Source organism: Labrus mixtus, chromosome 4 (assembly GCF_963584025.1).
Source record: "Labrus mixtus chromosome 4, fLabMix1.1, whole genome shotgun sequence".
Classification (NCBI taxonomy): domain Eukaryota; kingdom Metazoa; phylum Chordata; class Actinopteri; order Labriformes; family Labridae; genus Labrus; species Labrus mixtus.
Window position 1 is genome coordinate 7,323,410 of NC_083615.1, and position 19,403 is coordinate 7,342,812.

At 39.2% G+C, this 19,403-nt stretch overlaps 2 protein-coding genes across 2 annotated transcripts; one reads left to right on the forward strand and one right to left on the reverse strand.

Annotated features, from left to right (window-relative positions):
* Positions 1-4,533: 4,533 nt before the first annotated feature.
* On the forward strand, positions 4,534-7,297 carry LOC132972576 (leucine-rich repeat-containing protein 10B). The gene is made up of 2 exons (XM_061035504.1): positions 4,534-4,961; positions 5,260-7,297. The coding sequence occupies exon 2, from the start codon at positions 5,506-5,508 to the stop codon at positions 6,679-6,681; it is 1,176 nt and encodes a 391-aa protein (XP_060891487.1). The 5' UTR covers positions 4,534-4,961; positions 5,260-5,505; the 3' UTR covers positions 6,682-7,297.
* A 3,513-nt stretch (positions 7,298-10,810) lies between these two features.
* Positions 10,811-15,309, reverse strand: saxo4 (stabilizer of axonemal microtubules 4). The gene is made up of 9 exons (XM_061036972.1): positions 14,810-15,309; positions 14,562-14,685; positions 12,823-12,985; positions 11,943-12,008; positions 11,744-11,833; positions 11,586-11,651; positions 11,400-11,494; positions 11,207-11,311; positions 10,811-11,125 (listed from the first exon to the last, which is right to left on the reverse strand). The coding sequence occupies exons 1-9, from the start codon at positions 14,907-14,909 to the stop codon at positions 11,107-11,109; spliced, it is 828 nt and encodes a 275-aa protein (XP_060892955.1). The 5' UTR covers positions 14,910-15,309; the 3' UTR covers positions 10,811-11,106.
* Between the last annotated feature and the right edge of the window lie 4,094 nt (positions 15,310-19,403).

The following is a 19,403-nucleotide window of genomic DNA, read 5'->3' on the forward strand; positions in this document are numbered from 1 at the left end:
AGTTTGCATTAAATTAGCCTATTAACACAAGTTAAAACAGACTTACTACAGTGCAGAAGAACTATCTTATAAAGCCGAACTCAAAGTCCCCAAAGTGGGAAACAAACAGGATATTTAGAATAGCCTAAATAATGTACTATTTCAGAATGAAAGGTGATAAGATTATAATTATGATGCATTATTGCAGCTGTAATAGAGGAGATAAACAGGCTACAGATACTGTTAAAAATCTAAATCCATATACAACATGATCTATGTATATGTTTATATTCTATAATAACATTTGAATCAAACACATGTCTGATAAATGTATGGATGTAAGAAGCACAATAATGGCTTATAGTAGTTAAATAGAGTAGTAGTCTTAAATATAGCATTAAAGGATATTCTCAGGCAGAAGCAGGTCAGCATTTAGAAATATGGGTACCTCTAAGTATTTCTTTTACATAAGATAACACATTTTGCTGTTAAAAATGTTAACTAAGATGTGATATGGTGTTAAATGCTGACAGTTAAAATATAATATTAAGTGGTTGAAAGTCTGGTTTTGAGACGTTCAATTGCTTGATATTTGAATGATCTTAAAAGGAAAATGCAAAATATTGATTCTCTAATGTATGTTACTGTAATAAATAATTTCGCACAATTTAAGTAGGTCTAAATAAAAAAAGTAAAAAAAAGTGCATTTAGAAATATGTGTAAATGCCTTTGGTCATTTTCTGTGTATCATAGGTCAACATGAGTCTGCACAGTCAGCAGTCATGTTGCCAACTGTAGGCTATATAACATCATCAGATTACTGCTGCAGTCTCCCCTGCTCCCCTCTCCCTCAATACAATTCAATCAACGTTTTTTTCTGCGGTTTTTTACATATATGAAGATTAGGAGACTAGAATATTCAGTAGCCTATTTTATCTTTATTCCGACAGCAACAACATAATGAACAAAGGTAGCCTACATTAATTTTTTTAATGTATTGCAGTTCCTTCCTCAACCAGCAGATGGTGCAGATGTGTTCCTTTAGTTAAAACAGCTACCTTACTTGTCCTTATTTAACCTCGAGGAGGCAGCAGATATTATGACAGTCTTGGGTTGCACCCAGAAATGCAAACAAGGATGTTATACAAACCAAATGGGATGTTTTATTAGTAATCATATGCTCTTGATACATAAAGTAAAACGATCTTCAATGTGTGCATTTGTTGTTGTTTTTTTATTCTTAGTATTTATTTCCATATGTTTCCCATGCTGACTAGGTCATGGAGTTCTTCATCTGCATTCAACACATCCACCTCAGCAGTCACATCCTTTCAGCGTCCGAGCTCTCTGCCTGTCTGTTGGCCGCTTGCAGTCCATTGTGTCATTTCAGGGTCGTTTCAATGCGGAACAGAAATTTGCAAATCAGCTCTTCGGTCCTTGGCATATCAGACAGGATTATCCTCAAGCAGCGCTCGGCCTGTCTCTCTGTTTGTCTGCTTCTTCTGCCACTGCTCATCAGGCCGACACGCGCACTGTACATCTGACCCTTGCAGCTTTTTTAAGGCCTTCCTTCTGTATCACAACCAACCGGCTGTCAGTCACACAGCTGATATCGTAGAGTATTCCCCAAAGTCGAAAGTAATCTCCATGAACCCTTCTACTCGTTTGATTCCAACTTACTTTTATTATTATTATTATTAAGTGCTATTGTAATTATACAACTTAATCACCTTTGCCTCACTATTGATTTTTCTCCTCTCTTCTAAAGTGTTTGTTTTTTGTCTCCTTCTTTTGATCTGGTTTGTCTCTGTGTGCATGTAAAGCACTATTGATCAACTTTGTTGTGTTTCGAGGGCTATGAAAATAAATTTGATATCATTTCATTGGATCTGTGGACTGAAATTGTTCTCTGTTTTGTATTAAAATATTGAGCATACATACAAACGAAATATAATAAAATATAATAAAAATATGTATTGCCTAAACTGAAAAGATCCATATATTAATATATTATATTTTAATATAAAGTATTACCTGCATTAGCATGGTAAAGTGATTTATGTTTTACCTTACTTTACCTAAGATCTGTTACTACATGGTGTTTCTTATTAAGGTTATTATTGTAAATGAAAACTTATTTTAAAAAGTAATATTTAAAATAGAACATTTTTGTTTTTTGTTGTTGACACTAAAATAAAAATGTGGCTTTACAAACAGATAACTTACTGAATAGTGTGTTTACAAGAATAACTACAATTATGTTAAAGTAAAGAGAAAATGTCTTTAGTTTTCAATCAAACTGTAACACAACACATATCCTTACAATTTGTCTCAGGCATTTCAGTTTTAATTCTGGATGAGCTTGCTGAAGTTACAACTGTTTCCCTTTTCTTATAAAATAGTTGTATAGTGTATTTTGATATCTTTCTCTGAACCATTTACAATTCTGGGGCAAAAAAACTAAAACTGATAAAACTAAACTAAAACTAAGCATTTAAAATTTTAAAATAACAAACCAGCATTAAAAAAGTATTCAAACTAAACTGCAATGAAGAACTGTAATAATGAAATATCCTGTGTTTTGATGAAAGTGAAAGCACAGATGTAATAATTCATAGCACTTTTTAGGAATGAGAATGACCTGTTTCAGTATTTTATAATTTTTTTTATCAATAGGGATGTAAAGATTAATCGTGAGGCAGTTAAAAATCGATTCAAAGGTGTCAAGGTTCACATCGGTACTAAAAATGAATCGCAGTAATATCGTGAGCGGGGGCTGTTGGTTGTAACAAGCAGGCGTTTATCATGGCAGCTGCCGAGGCCAAACCACACCAACAAGCGGGTTTGCAGCCCTGCTCGTCCAAACGAGAGAGGAGAGATTAAGAGGTGCATTTGTGTTTCATGAAAAAATTAAAGGAATCTTTGTTAGTCCTCTGATAATTTGTCTTCACTCTCATTTTGTAAAATAAATCGTGAAAGAATCGTATCGTGAGTTGAGTGAATCGTTACAAGATAATTCATATTGTGCACACGAGATAAAAACTTCACGACTACACTACTTCAAAACATGACGTCCACTGGCTCCCCATCCCCCAGTGTATCAACTTCAAGCTCCTCATCATCACCTTCAAAGCCCTTCACAACCTGGCTCCCCCCCCACCTGTCTCACCTCCTCCACCGACACACTCCCACCCGCACTCTCAGGTCTGCAGATGCAAACCTCCTGTCCCCCCCCCCGTCCCCCCCCCGTCCCCCCCCTGCAGGACAAACCTTCAGTCCTGGGGGGGACATGGCTTTCTCTGTTGCTGCTCCCACCCTCTGGAACTCACTCCCAAAAAACATCAGAGACATTCATTGAACTGTCCTCGTCGTTTTTTGTTTTGTTTTATGGTTTTATATTTTGTCAAAGCGTCTTTGAGTTCTTAGAAAAGCGCTATTAAAAAACAATGTATTATTATTATTATTATTATTATTATTATTATTATTATTATTATTAATAATAATAATAAACATGAACATAGTTTGAGTCTGGTCTCACGTTTGACATTGTGTTATTTTACGGGTCATTTTTGTGTCTGTTCTGTGTCAGAGCAGAACGTCACCCACAGACTGTGTGTTAACTGGTCTATAAAAACCTGCTGAAGCTAATGTGCTTCTCTGTGTGATACAAAGCAGCACTGAGGAGACCATCTTTGGAGCGTCAAGGAATGGCTGTGTGATGATTACTGGTCTTTTACTGGTTTTCAATGTGCTATGCGTGTGGTTCTTTACAGAGATGGAAGAAGTATTTAGAGTAAAATAGAACAATGTGCACTCTCTTCCTGTATAGACACATTAACTTAAATATGAAAACATAAAACTACATTTTTAAGGTATACTGTCAACATTCCTGCCATCTGTTTTATATCTTCAGGTGTAACAGTTTTTTTGGGGACGCTAGTCGAGGGTACATTTTTCTGATCTTCTCACAGGATCTTAAACTGATGATTTCAAAATCAAAATTTAACTAAACTGAGTGTGAGTATGAAGTTGCATAGTAAACAGTAATTCCCAGATCAAGTATTTGAGTAGAAGTGGGCTGTTCAGGTACTTTCCACTGGTGTTTATTTCTGTTATTTCACTGTTGAAGGTTCAAAACTTTCTTGTTGGACTATTATTGGTTCAAAGTCACCATCCACCATCACATTGACTGATTATTAAAAAAAAGTTATAATTCTAGTTATCATAACTGAGACATGCAGGACAAAATACAGAATGACTCATGGGAAATAGATGTGTGTGTGTGTGTGTGTGTGTGTGTGTGTGTGTGTGTGTGTGTGTGTGTGTGTGGATTGTATGTTTGTGTGTATGCTCAATTCTAGGCATTTGAAGGGCAATACAAATAAATAAATAAATAAATAAATTTGCTATCTAAACAGTTGGGGAAGCTTAATGACGAGCACTTTTTTTAAAACTCGTGTTATTTTTTTCTTCTTATACACACACACACACCCACACACACACACCCACACCCACACACAAACACACACACACACACACTGACCATGTGATGTGAATGCCCTCTGCTCCGGTTTCAGAGAAGGGAGGGAGGCAGCAGTTCAATGTAAACCCTGTCATTGATGGAGGAACATGAAGCAGCAGACTCACTCATCGGTCCTCGCTGCAATTTCCTCTAATGTGCACTTTTTTTTTCTTTCCTCCGGCGCGCGCGGATTTTAACTCCTCAGTCCTCGGCCTCTGTGATGGGGAGCACGTGCGTTAACTAACAGGCTGGATTCCATTAACTGTTTTCTTTGCCGCCGGCAGGGTCACCGAGCTGCGCACTCACTGTGGAAATCCTCCCGTCACAGGCTGGCAGAGGGGCAGCTAACGGACTCTTTAGTCCTTAAAAGTGCTTCATTTTATCCTGCGCCGGATCACGTGAGCAGGTGGCCTCGAAGCTGCGCGCGACCTCTCGAGCCTCGAGGAAGTTTAAGGAGAGGGTAAGGACTGCAGGAATTCAATTTCAGCTCAAAATTCAGCTGTACTTTGCTGATCCAGCTACCGGCAGCACTATTACTATTATTACAATGATTATTACTGCTACTGTTTCTATTATAGCCTTTTATAACTACTACTATTATTACTATGATTATTACTGCTACTCTTTCTATTATAGCCTTTTATAACTATTATTATTATTACTATGATTATTACTGCTACTGTTTCTATTATAACTACTACTATTATCTCTATTATTGCCTTGTTATAACTACTACTATTATCACTATTACTCCACAGTTGCTTACTTTCTTCTGGAGTTTTCCGATGGACCGGTTAATGAAGGGGTGAACAGACACCTGACAAAAAGCTGTGACATGGCTGCCAGAGTTTTGATTGGCTCGCACCATGATGCTTTGCGGCACCGGCGGGATCAGCCCAACACCAGCACCAGCTGCAAGGCTGAGAGTTAACTTGTCACAGATACTGCCTCATCAAATGACTCTGTCCTGATGCACTGAGGACTCAGCGGCTGCAGGCCACAGCATGGGCAACTCCTCCGGCAAGCAAGACGAAGAAGAGGAAGGAGAGGAGGGCGGGAAGGATGGCGAGGACGCCGAAATTACAGAGAAGAAGAAGAAGAGGAAGGAAGAGGAGGAGGAAGTGGAGGCGGAGCTTCCGGTGGGAGTGGAGGAGATGTTTGAGAGTGGAGATCCCGTGCTGGACTTGAGCTATCGTAAGTTTAAGCGCCTACCTGCACGTGTTTGTGGACTGATGCATCTGGAGAAGCTGTATGCTTGCGGAAACAGTCTGCGCACTCTGCCCGAGAACATCTCAAAGCTGAAGGGTCTGCGGATCCTTGCCCTGGACTTTAACAAGATGGAGGATGTCCCTCAGGCCGTCTGCCAGCTCACTAACCTCACCCGCCTCTACTTGGGCAGCAACCGTCTCATGAGTCTCCCGACTGAGCTGAAGAACCTGCAGAGTCTGCGCTGTCTGTGGGTGGAGAGCAACTACTTTCAGAGGTTTCCCCTGGAGCTGTACGACCTGCCCAACCTTAAGTCTCTGCAAATAGGGGACAACCGGCTGAAGACCCTGCCACCTGACCTCTGGCGGATGGCAGCTTTGAGGGGATTATGGCTCTACGGGAACCGCTTTGATACCTTCCCCAGAGTCCTGCTGCGCATGGAACATTTGGAGATACTCGATTTGGACCGCAACAAGATTTCAGAGTTTCCCAGCCTGAAGCGACTGAAAGCTCTCCGCCTCTTCTCCTACGACCACAACCCCGTGGACGAACCTCCTAAAGTGGACGATGAGGTGCTCGTGGTCGGGGAAGGTGCCGCTGAGTTCTTGGAGGCGCGTGACGCCAGGAGGGAGCGGCTACGGAAGGCCGCGGAGCTGGAGGCCGAAGAGTCGGCTCTGGCGGGAGAAGGGCCGGTGATTCACGGCATTCTCAAGAACAGCGGCTCAAAACAAGCAGCCAACGAAGCCGCGTTGAATTCAGAAGACGCAGACGTTCAAAACGAAGGAACAAACGGGGAAGACGAGGAGATGTTCCCTGAGTACGACGGTGTGGAACTTGAATACGACGAGGAGGGGGTTGAATACGAGACAGAGGAGTTTATATGTGAGGGAGAGGGGCTCGAGTATGAAGGAGATCAGCTGGAGTATGACAGGGCTCAGATGGACTATGAGTACGAACATGAAGAGACAAGATGAAGGGGCGTAAAAAGCCCCAAATACAACCAGACACAATCAGACACTCTGCAGGCAGGTGGAGGTGGATGACGCTAAATCCACACAAAGTGAAAGTTGAAGTCGATTGTGGGACTCTCTTAGCTGTGCTGCTAATTCTCAATTTTAATGTAAACTGTGAAAAGTAGATTTACGACACCTTAAAAGACAGCGAGTGTGACATCTCAATCAACTCAAAATAAGCACATCAGAGCAGGACTCAGGTGGAGTGTGTGTGTGTGTGTGTGTGTGTGTGTGTGTGTGTGTGTATGTGTGTGTGTGTGTGTGTGCGTGTGTGCAATGTGTTAGGCGCTTTTAAAATGAGTGTTTCTGAGTATGTGCTGGTACACAAGTCAAGGGCTGCCATCCTTGTTTTATCTTTATGGCGTTTTCTTCAAATCACAAGTTTATTATTTCATTTACTTGGAAAATTAACCAACTATTGTTGTTTTAATTTTATAAGAGATAAAAAAAAAAATGCTATTTCAGCATACTGACTTGGCATCTTTACAATCATGGGACTAATATAAGCCATAAAATGTCATATCAAGGACAACTAATTGTAACCAGGCTGAATTTCAATCACTGTTCTATGAATCCTCCCCCATAAAAAAGTTTCCCATAATTCTTTGAAAAACATTATTTACTCTTGTATAAATATTGCATTATATCAGGAATAGTTTTAAGGATATAAATTGTAAATGAATGGATAATCATGACAAGAAAAATCTTTTTCTATCTTGAGGTAACCTGTGATCTTGAGATAACTGCATGAAAAAAATGAGCTGCAAGTAAGGCTGTTCTTGACTTTAGTGCACAAGAGACTATGTCTTCCAACAATAAATACATACTCAGCTGATGAAGCTGGTGTCAATCATTTACTGGAAAAGATGTCTTTATTTCTAACCAGGGAGAGCACCAGCTTGTGTTGAAGCACAGTAGTATATCCACTCATCGGGGCCAGTGTCTGTTTTATGTGCCCGCCAGTGCACCTCGACTCATCTCTATTTTTATAAGCCCGAGCCTGCAAGTGCATGTAAATGTGTGTATTGGATTTAGATTTACGAAATATTTATGACACGCCAAACACAAGCCCCCAGCCCTTGTCAGTGTTGTGTAAGCAGTACTGCGGGCGTCAGTGCCAAGAAAGAGAAGGAGACAAGCACGGTTATTAGAGGAATGAATAGCTGGGGTGCCTCACCATAAAAGGTTTGTCCACAGTTAGCCTCTAAATATCAAATATACTCAATAAAGCATATTTCTTCTATTATACTAAAAACCTGAAGCCACCTGTAGATCAGAGACTCAGATCCATTCTGGCCTGTGTATACTTCTTTAGTCGGTGACGGCACCTTTCTTACCACTGTCTCCAAAATTAAGCAGGATGGCCCTTGTTCTCCTCTCATCTCTCCACTTATTATTCATGAGGGGCTTGTATGTAATCTAATCCTCGTTGCCTCCACGTACCTTTTTCTCACATCACATTGAAAGAGTGAAATATTTATCCCAGTGCTGAAATATTGATGCCTGTTCTCATGTGTCGGCACATTACGACTGCAGTGTCTGTGCTGTGCAAACGGAGCAGAATAAGACTGTTGCTTTTTTTAAACATCTAAAAGTGAAATACAATCCTCATGGTTATCTGCCTATAAACCCTTGCATGTGTGGGAGGGTTGTGTGTTGTGTCTAGGCCAGATGCAATGAGTATTTTTTTTTACTTTTTACGACAATTCTACTATCATTTGAAATCATAAGGTGATTATTTGTTATTTCAAGAAAAGAAAACAGCCATATTTTACCTGGTTGTATAAAATCAACTTATTCATGGCTTCTTCAGGCTTTCATATTTGTAGTATGTGTCTATTTTTTTATTTTCTCAGCATCTTAGCTGATGGACTTACAACTGGTCAAAATTGCCAAATGATCACTTTTGTTTTCTGATGTTTGATCAACAAGCTAACACCTATAGACATTTTAAAAAAAGCTGTGGCTAGCTAATGCTGGTAATTTAACATGCTCACCCCGACACTGATTACATGCAGTCGTTCAACTGCAAGATGCTTCCCATTTTTTTTGCAAAAGGGCTCAGCCTAATCCCCTCTGCTTTTGATAGATTAAAATAAAGCACATGCCCCAAGATACTGTCTGATATGAAACCCAAACCACCATCGTTTCCTAGACAAAGTACTTTGAGTACTAACTGGAGGTTAGAGGAAGGAGAAGACATTCTTTATTAAACCACAAGGGGAAATTCAGTTTTTTATACTCTTATTCAACATGCTACACTCACATAGACCAGAATGGCCACCACACATGCACAACAGGATGATATGGATATGCACTAGGGCTGTCAAATGATAAAAACATGTTAATTGCCATTTATCTCAACATTTAAATACTTAATTGTAATTAATCACATTTTTAATTGCATTTTTGAAATTCCATTATTAGCATTAAAAAATAAAAATTGTTATGCTTTTTTTATTATTATTGTGCTGTCTAAAGCTGAGAGTACTTCACTTGCAATTTAAATTCAACCATGCCTTTATTTTGAAATAAAGTAAGGACCCTCTGGTAGATTGTTAACTTAACCATTGACAAAAGGAACTCATTAACGATCAAAATTAAATGAAAACAGCTAATAGTATAGGTAAAAAAAAAAGTGAAATGTTTGATGTCATAAGGTTGATGTTTCATTTGACTCGTCAGCTGAGCTGTCTGAGTTTTTTAAAGTGAAATGAGACATTCGAAGGTGCAGCAGTGTCATTCTTTTCCATCACTGTGACTACAGGGAGACACTATAGGCTCGTCCACGGTGCCCCTTAAGGGTCGTAATAGCATGCGATCACAATTTTTTTTTTTTAAATGCATTAATTTCAGACCTTTATCAATCCGAATTAACTAGTTAACACTGACGGCCCTTATATGCACTCAGATGTCAGAGTGAGGGGCTGCACACATTTGAACGCCAAAGAAGTCAGGGGTCAGGTCCTTTGCTCAAGGCCACCTGGGCAGGGAAAAGAACTGGTACCTTCTCCAGCGACCAGTCCCTTATTCCATACATCAGTCCAATCCATGATTTAGACCAGCGACCCTCTGGTTCTCAACCCAACTTCCAGCAGACTAAGCTTGTGCCACCCCCATCATGTTAGTTTTCTGTTGAGAATTTTATTTTGCTTCGAAAGATACAGTGGCTGCTAACTAAACATGATCTACCATCTGAACTTTGCAGAGCCTCTCTGGGATTTTATGTATCTATAGTTGGTGTTGGTGTTGGTTGTTAATTTTACTCTAAATGGGACCATAGGTTACACCATGACTATTAATACTTATTGAAGAGGACTTGCAACTTCCATTTGAAACCAAAAAACAATTAGGAGAACTTTTCCCACAATGAAAAATCAACTGAGAACAAAGGTCATTTTTTAATCTGGTGGCATGCCAGTTGCCTTCATTTTTGCAAGCAACATAATCACCCCCTGCTGGCCAAATGAAAGAATGCAGGTGGAAGGAACGTTTGCATTGGCTTCACTTTTGATTCCAAGAGGCTACATACATACACTTCCTGTATGTACATTTTAAACTTTTTTTTTTTTTTTTTTAGCAAAAAGACACATTTGAAAAGTAACATCCAGTAAAGCAAAGGGACAGACCATCAACACTAACATTAGTATTGCAGGAGATGAAATCATTTTAATGTCCAGCCCAAAGAGACATCTGTGCCTACATTTAAACATGATCTATTATCTTTTCCTTTGCAGAGCTCCCCTGTGATTTTGTGTATCTCTTGTTTTTACACAGCAGTCTTGTGTTTATTTGACTTGAGTTGATCAAATCACCATCGTGTCTGAGTTGGCCAACAGCAGGGGGATAGTATTGAGCTTCATTACAGACATGATATGCTTTTTGAAACCTGCCTCCTCGCTCTGCTCTCTGCTGCATTTTAAATTTCTGTGGGTGGCAAAACAGTCTGACACACCACAGACGACACTGAGAATCGGCGCGGTACTCAGTCTATTATTCTGCTCATTAGTTTACACTCCTCTCATTCTCTGTAGGTCAGAGACAGTGGGGCGGTCAAAAGACAATGCATAATCTCCTTCACTCCCTCTTTGGCTTTCACGTGACTCACTGTACACAACTGTCTGACAGGCAGCTTTCATCACACACAAAGGGGACTTCACACAGAGATGAAAATTACACGTTCTTTGACAGGATTATTTTTAAAACAACACAGACGGGGGAGCGAGGATTTCAGCATTTGATTATAAGAATATGAATACTGAAAAAATTCAGACTCACACAGCAACAGCTTTTTTATGTGCCAATGACTGCTCTTTTATATTAAAGTGTCAAAACAAAACGTTGTGAAGAGTAGTTATATAGATGCTATCACATTTCTGTGAACATCTAGCCCATGAAGATGAACCTGTGAAATAGAGAAGACTTGTGTAAGTCAAAGCAGATATACGCACAATAAGACTTTATGCAGTGTGTGTTGTTTGTGTACCTGTCCATGCCTTGACGATTGTAGCCATTGTCCATTTTTGTACTCATTATACCTGCTCGAGCATTGCCAGGTTTAAACTTTTCATAAACAGCAGGATGACAGAACCTGAAAAAGTCATGTTTTTCCAATATTTTTAAGCTGATCAGGTGCTGTTGTCCCAGATAGATATTATCTAAAAGAGTGAAACACTTACCTGCTTTCATAATGAGTGGTGAATTGTGAACAATCGAAAGGTGTTTTAGGGAAAGCCTGACTGTTGGAAGCATTGGAAAGAAATCCTGTGGGCTCCTGGAAAGCACAACAACAGAGTAAAAACAAAACTCCACATTACTCAACAGGGTTCTGCAAACACTTAAAAAACTAAGGTCAAGTATGTCACCTTTTTTCCAATGGTCTTCTTAGCTGGTGCTTCACTTTTAGTCTTGAATGGTGGCAGGCAGGAGGTCTAGAAGAGGAGACAGAAGGATGCAAGAGTAAAAGAATTATTATTTAAATATAATTTAGCTGACTGGGAGGGGGGGGGGGGTCAGTACTCACTGGGTCACGTGCCAGGGGAGCGATGGCCCCTCGAGTGAATCCTGATTCCCGACAAGAGCGGCCGCACAGGCCTGGTGTGGCCTCATTGTCCTCATGAACAAACACAGGAAAACATTACCTTGTGTTTTACGTTCATGTTAATAGTTTAAAACCTTTTTGCTATAAAAAGTCAGAACTTCAAACAAAACTGTGGGTCAACCTGCAGAGAGGACGGACTGATGAAGTCACTTTTCATCACAGAGCTGTGACTTCGGTGAGGTTCAACCTGGACATCAAGACAAAAACATGACTGTAGACATAACGTAGGGATTTAAAAAAAAAAACATTTGTAGCTCCAGAATTATTATAGATGGGAATAGAGACTAAAAATGGTATTTCATTTAGGTCTGGATATCAATAAATAATTCTAAAGAGGAATACTGAATTACTCAGTGTAAATATAAAATGTGATCTTTTGTAGCCAGATCAGAAAAAAAGATTGTATTTGTGTTAAATTAAATTATATGAGGAGTATTCAGTGACATTGTAACTGAATACTTCCTTTTACATGATTGATATCCAATAAACTAGAAAACAATGTATCAAAGTAAGAACTCTGTGTTGTCTGTATCACTTTAGAGGTTATAATATTTTTATGTTTTCAAATGATACCAGGCCCATCATTTCTTACCTAAATGATTGTACAAGAATGACTTCTTACAATACTTGCCATCGAGATTTTTCTGTGTTGTCGCTCTTTGTCCCTGGTGAAACCACTTTCTGATTTTGGACCAACATTCACATGTTTCTGGGAAACTGGTGGAGATGCAACATCATAAACACATTATTTTCAGATAATATCATGAATAATATCAAAAAATATATTTTATGATGTTTTTTAAATCTTCTTTGTCCTGTTTTTAAACTCAAAACTCAATTCAAGTTGTATTACCTGTTGGAGTAAATGGCGCATATGTCCTTTGGTATTCTGTCTGAAAGGACACATAGAGGAGGCAGAGTATGAGAAAGTGACTTGTCAGAGTTCGATGCTTCTCATTATCTCCAATGAGCTGTTGTGTTTTTGCATTATTCTGACATGCCTTCTCCTCCAAGATGGCCGTTTGGGGAGGACGTGTCAGCTGATGGAAGCCGCTCTCTTTACATCTGTTGAGCAGGTTTGGCAAAGAACCAGAACAAGCAGGCTGCATGTGAGGCTGGTAGTGTTGTTTGGTCTGAGACGTGAAGTTATCAGACAACATGAATCTGTAGACAAGAACGAAACAAATGTATCAGCTCAAAGGTTTTTAAAAAATCCAGAAAATAAAGAAAAAAGAAAATATGCCACAGTGTCTAAATGCTCTATTGCTTCACAAATATGCTGGATTTAGAGACTCTAAAGGTATCTAGCCCCATAGCTTCAACTTGTCATACAGACTGTCAACCACAGTCTTACCCATAGCAGACATTTTGACTTTATTGTAAAAAAACAAAACAAAAAAAAACAGTAAAACAAAACTTGTTTCACTTAAGATTTGCACAGAAAGCTAAAATTCTTTAACTGTGTATACCAGGTAATATTTTGGGATCTCAGTTCAACTGATTACTAAGAAATTGAAAGACTATAATTAGGGAGGACAAAAGCCTTCATTTTAAATCAACAACATATATAGCAATATGCCTAACCATTAGCTTCTTTGGACAATGACTGAATATTATTCTACTACTTTCTGTAAACGTTAACGACTTGCCATTCAGCCGTCAGCTAGCTAACAGCCAACGTCAATTATTTTTAGTTATGATTTACTACCACTGGTGTCTGGCACCCCATCCCTCAGGCCCATGGTGGTCCTGGCCCTGAGGAGTGTGTGTGTGTGTGTGTGTGTGTGTGTGTGTGTGGGGGGGGGGTCCTTTATGTTTATGCATGGAAGCTGGCAACTGTAGTTGAAAGTACCAACAATACAGTATCAAACTGTTTTGGTTACTTTGATATCCTACAGTTATATTGGGATATTAGAATGTTAACTTAAGCTGTGTATTTTTACAACATTGTAGCATCGTTCGTGATATTGTTCTATTACAGAAAATTCCTACCTTAAACTCTGAGGAAGCAGATGAACAAAATGTTAAACAGTAAGTGAGGAGCGAGTATCTCAGCAGAGGCTCAATGTTATTCAGCCATTATTATCATTAGTCATTTACTGCTGGGGTTTTTCTTCCTGTGACCCGTCAGAATAACTTCAGTGAAAAAGTAACCTCACTTAATTCCCTGCTGAGGTTTAATTACCAAAATTAACTGAGTACACCTCAGTGGGTGTGAAGGTTATTTAAAAAGTGGGAAAATAAAATAAAAATAAAAACCGGCTGCAAAGGCAGATGCTGTTAAGGAGATATAGGATAATTTGTGATTTCACTAAACACCCACCACACACAGTAAACTATACCGACACAGGTGATTTTACCCGTGATGTCTGTTTAGGCATGGTTGACAGATTACTCTCCTGTGAAAATTAACACTCTTATCTTGCTAATTATTTTTCACAGAGGCTGCAGTGGATTCGTCAAAATTAGTCCCACAGTCGAGTTCATTTCATGCTGAACGATATGCTGAAGTGGAGTAATGAAGACCATTTTTAGCATTTCAAGATTTCAACCAGTTTAAGATTGCAGCCGTAGAGATTTTTTTTACTCGTCTCACGAGCCCAAAAGAAAATTACTTTTTTTTTACACCTGACTAAATCGCACTGAGCAGTGTATTTGAAACCACGTTTTAGGCCAACTACAAAAAAATGTATCAGGAAAAAATATAGCAGAGCATATAGAGCATGATTATGACACTTACCCCATGTGAGGGTTGTCAATGAGGTCCAAACTGGGCTTGTAATAAATGGCAGGTCTGTTGTTTGCTGTGAAACCTGAGCTGCTGGGATGTCCGAGGTGAGAAGTGAAGTTCTCCATGCTGGCCTCTAAGACAGCGTTTAAAAAATAAGCCTTAATAATCTGAATCATTATTTGAGTGAAACAGGTGTCTCTGTTGATGCTGAGACTTTTAAGCCCTCCTCTGAAATGATGCATTCTCACCTTTGTAACCATAAAAGTCCCTGTAAGAGGTGTTGTTGTCACTTGTTAGTTGTCCTCTGCTGCCTGTTGCTGCGACACTCGGCATGACTATCCTACCCTGTTCATCCATCTGAGACTTCTGTAATGGAAACCCCTTCTGACAACAGTGATGGATAGAAAAATCCTAGGGCATGTGCACAGAGCTGTATCCCCAGATAAAAGCAGCAAAAGTGGTGTTACTTCTTAGATTATAGGATTGATGACATCCAACAGAACTCGAAACTCTTTTAGAAAAATGGATCAGGGAGTTTGTTGAAAAATAAGTGCTCCCTTATCAAAGAGGAGAAGAGATGTGACCGCACTGCAGTGGAGTTATATTCCTATTTACAACATGTAAACATTTAAAAGCAAATGAAAAGCATCATACCTGCATCTCCAGGTTATTAGTTCACCTCTGTCTCGTCATCGTTTGTAGGTAAACAAATCTCTGTTGCTAGGAGATACAGCATGTCACATGACCTCATTTGTTTTAAATGTGTTTTCTTTTAATACTTTTGAACCTTTTGCTGATTAACACTATTGTGTATATATAACTGGATATAGTGATCATGGTATGTATTAGTGTGGTGTCCCGTTTCGGTTCAGTAGGTTTTCATGTTAAAGTTTGTGATTGTAGCTCATGGCGTTCTTTGTGGCAGAAGGAGGTTTGAAGTTTGAACCCTTCGTCAGCACTTCTCTGGTAACTCTCACACATTCTCCTCAGTGGTTGGTATTCAGGGGTCGGAAATAGATCCATCATTCTGTATCTAAACTAGGAGTTCTTGGGTTTCTGTGACCGTAACTAGAATAAGATCCACCTAATGTGTAATCGATGTGTCAGTTTAACCCAATCATAATGAAAAATACATTTACAAAGACTTCTTCATTATCCTCTTAAAAAGATATTCTGCTTTGACCTACATTATACTGTGATATAAAAAACCATTAGGTTATTAAATGATGGAACAGCAGGGGGAAAAGGGGTCACATTTGGAGCATAATGGCCACATGGTGTTTACTGCATATTACTGTAATTCAAACATGGATTAGAACTTGATTCATTATTACAGTGAAGTGCCTGTTAGATACACATTTTGCTGTAGAAGCAAAGTAGTAACGTCTCTGCACATATTGTGTACTAATAGCTCGATGTATATTTCATCCCTATAATGTTAAACATTCGTTATGATGCACACAGCTTCCTATACACAATGCTCGTTTCATTTGACTCATCTCATTAGAGTCTTCTATTTTATTTATGAATCATAAACATAAAGGGTGAGATATACTGTGAAGCTTGTTCAACCTTTTTTTGATGAACATTTCTGATTTTTGGATGTATAAAATACTAATTATTCAGCTTGAGTTCACGTCTATATAATGTGAACTTCCTTGCCTGGACGATATTTGAATCCTTAATAATGCAGGTAACACGTGTCCACTGGATGGCAGTGTGATGCCACTGTGACTCTGACTTCAGTCTAGCTCTGAACCAATGTATAAGCTTATGTAAAAATGATGGATAGCTGGAAATTTGCATCACATCATGATAAAAAAAAAATGTCCATCCGAGACAGGGACATATCTCCCAAGGCTGTTAGGAAAGTGTCTGTACACCATCTACACCCATAAATCTACATAATCACCTCAATTTCATCCTCCTTCCTTGAGTATTTAGGACAGTCTGAGCTTGCCATTTTCCTGGACAAACACAATAGCTCATATACCACCAATTTAAGATCTCATTTGTTTCAAGCAGAATTGTTAATCCTATTTTTGACTTCTTCAAACACAGTGTGAACACAGTGTGATTTCCTTCACTGTTGAAGCACAAAGAGGGACTGGCTGGAGATTTTCCATGACTATCTTTGTATCCTTTAATTCTCACTTCCCATTGCTTATCTTTTCATCACATATCCTTGGACTCACACTGCATCTTCACCTCTGTCACATCTCTTACTGCTTCTCTTCTTCCCTCCATCTGTCCAGCGTTGGCAGTCGGTGGAGCCTATCTTTACCAAGCTGTTGCTTACGTTGCCGTTCTACAGTCTGTCCTGCTTGACATGCTGTCGTGCCGAGCCTGGGACTGTTCATTATCTTCTCTGAAATAAAATACAGGGCCACGCCTGCATCATTGAAAGTGACAGTCTCATTTCCCACTTCTTTTCTCTTAAACACAATGTGCACATAATTGGCATTTCTAATTCCAATTTCAAAAGGGTTTCATACAGCAGGAACAGACCAGGCATCTATTTTCATTCCACTCAAAGATGGCACCAGATGATTTCTCTTATTAGAACAACTTTTCCTCGAGAGTCACAGAGGAGAAACTGATCAGTGGGAGCACCTGCTATACTCGCCTGCAGACTCTCAGCGCTCCACGTGATTGTTCACCTCTGCAATACTGCAATCTGATTAATACATTTACAAAATATGTGCAGTGCTGGAGCCAAGCTCAGATTCTTTATCAAATGGGCAATAATACTGTGAATAAAAAAAAATAAAAAAACAAAGCATCTTCTGCAACAGTTTGCACTTCAGATGACACTAAGACTACAGAGGGAGCTTAAAAGAGGAGAAAAAAAAGGTGGGTGCAGTGGTTCTAAAAATAGACTGAGGTGATGCAAGCAAGGGTCTCCCGTCGAGTTGATGTGCTCGGCTCGCCTCCAGCCGTCTGTTGTAGTTCAAGGAGGGACGAAACTATAGACCCCCCTCTTCAGGGGCTTTTTTTTTTTTTCTGTTTCCTGTCCAGATCTGTTCCTGATCCTCTACAGCTCCTGGTTTCTCTGTCAGTTCAATATCATGATTCTGTGTCTGCAATAGAATAGCATGGAAGTAATATTAAGACAGACATAAAGAGACAGCTCAGGCTCTAGGACTGGTCTTTGTGTGTGTCAGGTCTCAGAGGTGCTCTCGTTCTGCTTCACTGTTCTGAGCTTTATCTCCCTCCTGCTTCTTTTTTTGACTTCTCTACTTAATAGGCAAATCTAGCACGGATGGCTCGGACTAAATTGCATTGTCATCCTTTTACATTTCATATTACAGTCAGCCGTGGTGAGTGTACTGTAATGCTAAGGAGGCTGGGATGAGAAAGGGGGGGGGGGGGAGAGTCAAGCGTAAAGTAAGACATTCAAAGTCATAACGGATTCTTTTCCTGACGTGTACGAGACAGGTTATTCTGTAACTTGACGAGAAACGTATTAAATCAAAGAAAAACAATCTTTTCACCATCATATTGTTGTTGCAAGAAACGCTTTGAATGTTTAATCACTTACTGTTCGTGTCTGTCAGATTAAACCTGAAAACCAACACACACACACACACACACACACAGCTGTTGAACTGACACACACAGTGTCAGAAGAGAAGCAGACTGTAAGAACAATGCAGCAGCTAATTAATGAGTAAATCTGTCATCCTCCTTGAAACAGGAATGAAAGAAGTGTAGCATGTAGCTCTGAGATTCATTTACCTTCATGCTGACTAATGTGTTGCTCAAAGTCATGCTCCACTATACATTTTTAATTAGTGTCAAAGGCAAAAACAACCATAGAAAATTACAGTCTTTATCAGTTAATTGTGGAACATGTGAACCCAGAATGGTGTCATTACAGAGTTACTGTACATTCTGACATTACATTGTATGTTTGTCTAAGATACACACGCTGCAATAATGTCAACACCACATGTTGTTGCTGCTTTTCCATTTTCTGTATGCTAAGGTCCTTGATTTGAATGATCATGAATGTTAAACTTGCATCACAACATAACAGTCCTTTTCCTTGTGCAACCTGACAACACTACTTTGCACAAATTAAATGATTGGACCAATTGTATACGTGGAAGGTGTGCACCTGGCAGTACCACCCAATTTAAGTGAAGACTTCACACGCTGATGCTTTTGTGGGCAAATTTCAGGTAAGAACACCTTTCTAGAAGAATATATAATAAGAGCTTTACCATACAATTTCAGTAGCCGTTATTATTTAAAAATAAAAAATAGATATGTTGTAAATGACATCTGGGATCGGCTCCTGCACCGCCATGCAGCAACCCCGGACGGGATTGAAAATGTCAGAAAGCTATGGAAACATTTCTAAAGCTCTATTACATTTTTTTTTTTCTATTAAACTACATTTTCATTTTCACTTCACCAACAAAGTCAAATATTTTATTTATATTTAAAATCACACCATCATTATTTTCTTAGTGATGATGCTCATGTTCAGTAGGTATCATTTTAAGGCTGTATCACAGTTTGGCATTCTAGGATACTAACACCTCAGGCATGCCAGTGTATTTTAGCTCTTTAGTTAAAAGTAATTATATTGTTGATGTTGTTGCTGTCTGTGCGTTTCCTCTTTTTTTTCTCTGTCCCTCGATCCAACTTTAAGGGGGTTTGAGGTTTACGTTGGGTAAATAGTAAGTGCAGTCTAGACTGCTCCATATTTTTAATGCAATGACACAACTTGTTATGATTTGGCAGTAAACAAATAAAAATGTATTGAATAATTATGCAAATTGCACTTGCTGGAAGGTGAATGGATCACCAGAGTTATATGAATTGTATCTATTTCTGCGACCT

Bases quoted from the DNA above. Each gene is read 5' to 3' on its own strand.
- LOC132972576 (XM_061035504.1), top strand. From the start codon at position 5,506: ATGGGCAACTCCTCCGGCAAGCAAGACGAAGAAGAGGAAGGAGAGGAG.
- saxo4 (XM_061036972.1), bottom strand. From the start codon at position 14,909: ATGGATGAACAGGGTAGGATAGTCATGCCGAGTGTCGCAGCAACAGGC. The intron at 11,495-11,585 runs GTGACATACTTG...TGTGCTTTCCAG, and splicing joins AGAAGACCATTGGAAAAAAG to GAGCCCACAGGATTTCTTTC. The intron at 11,312-11,399 runs GTAAGTGTTTCA...TGACTTTTTCAG, and splicing joins ACCACTCATTATGAAAGCAG to GTTCTGTCATCCTGCTGTTT.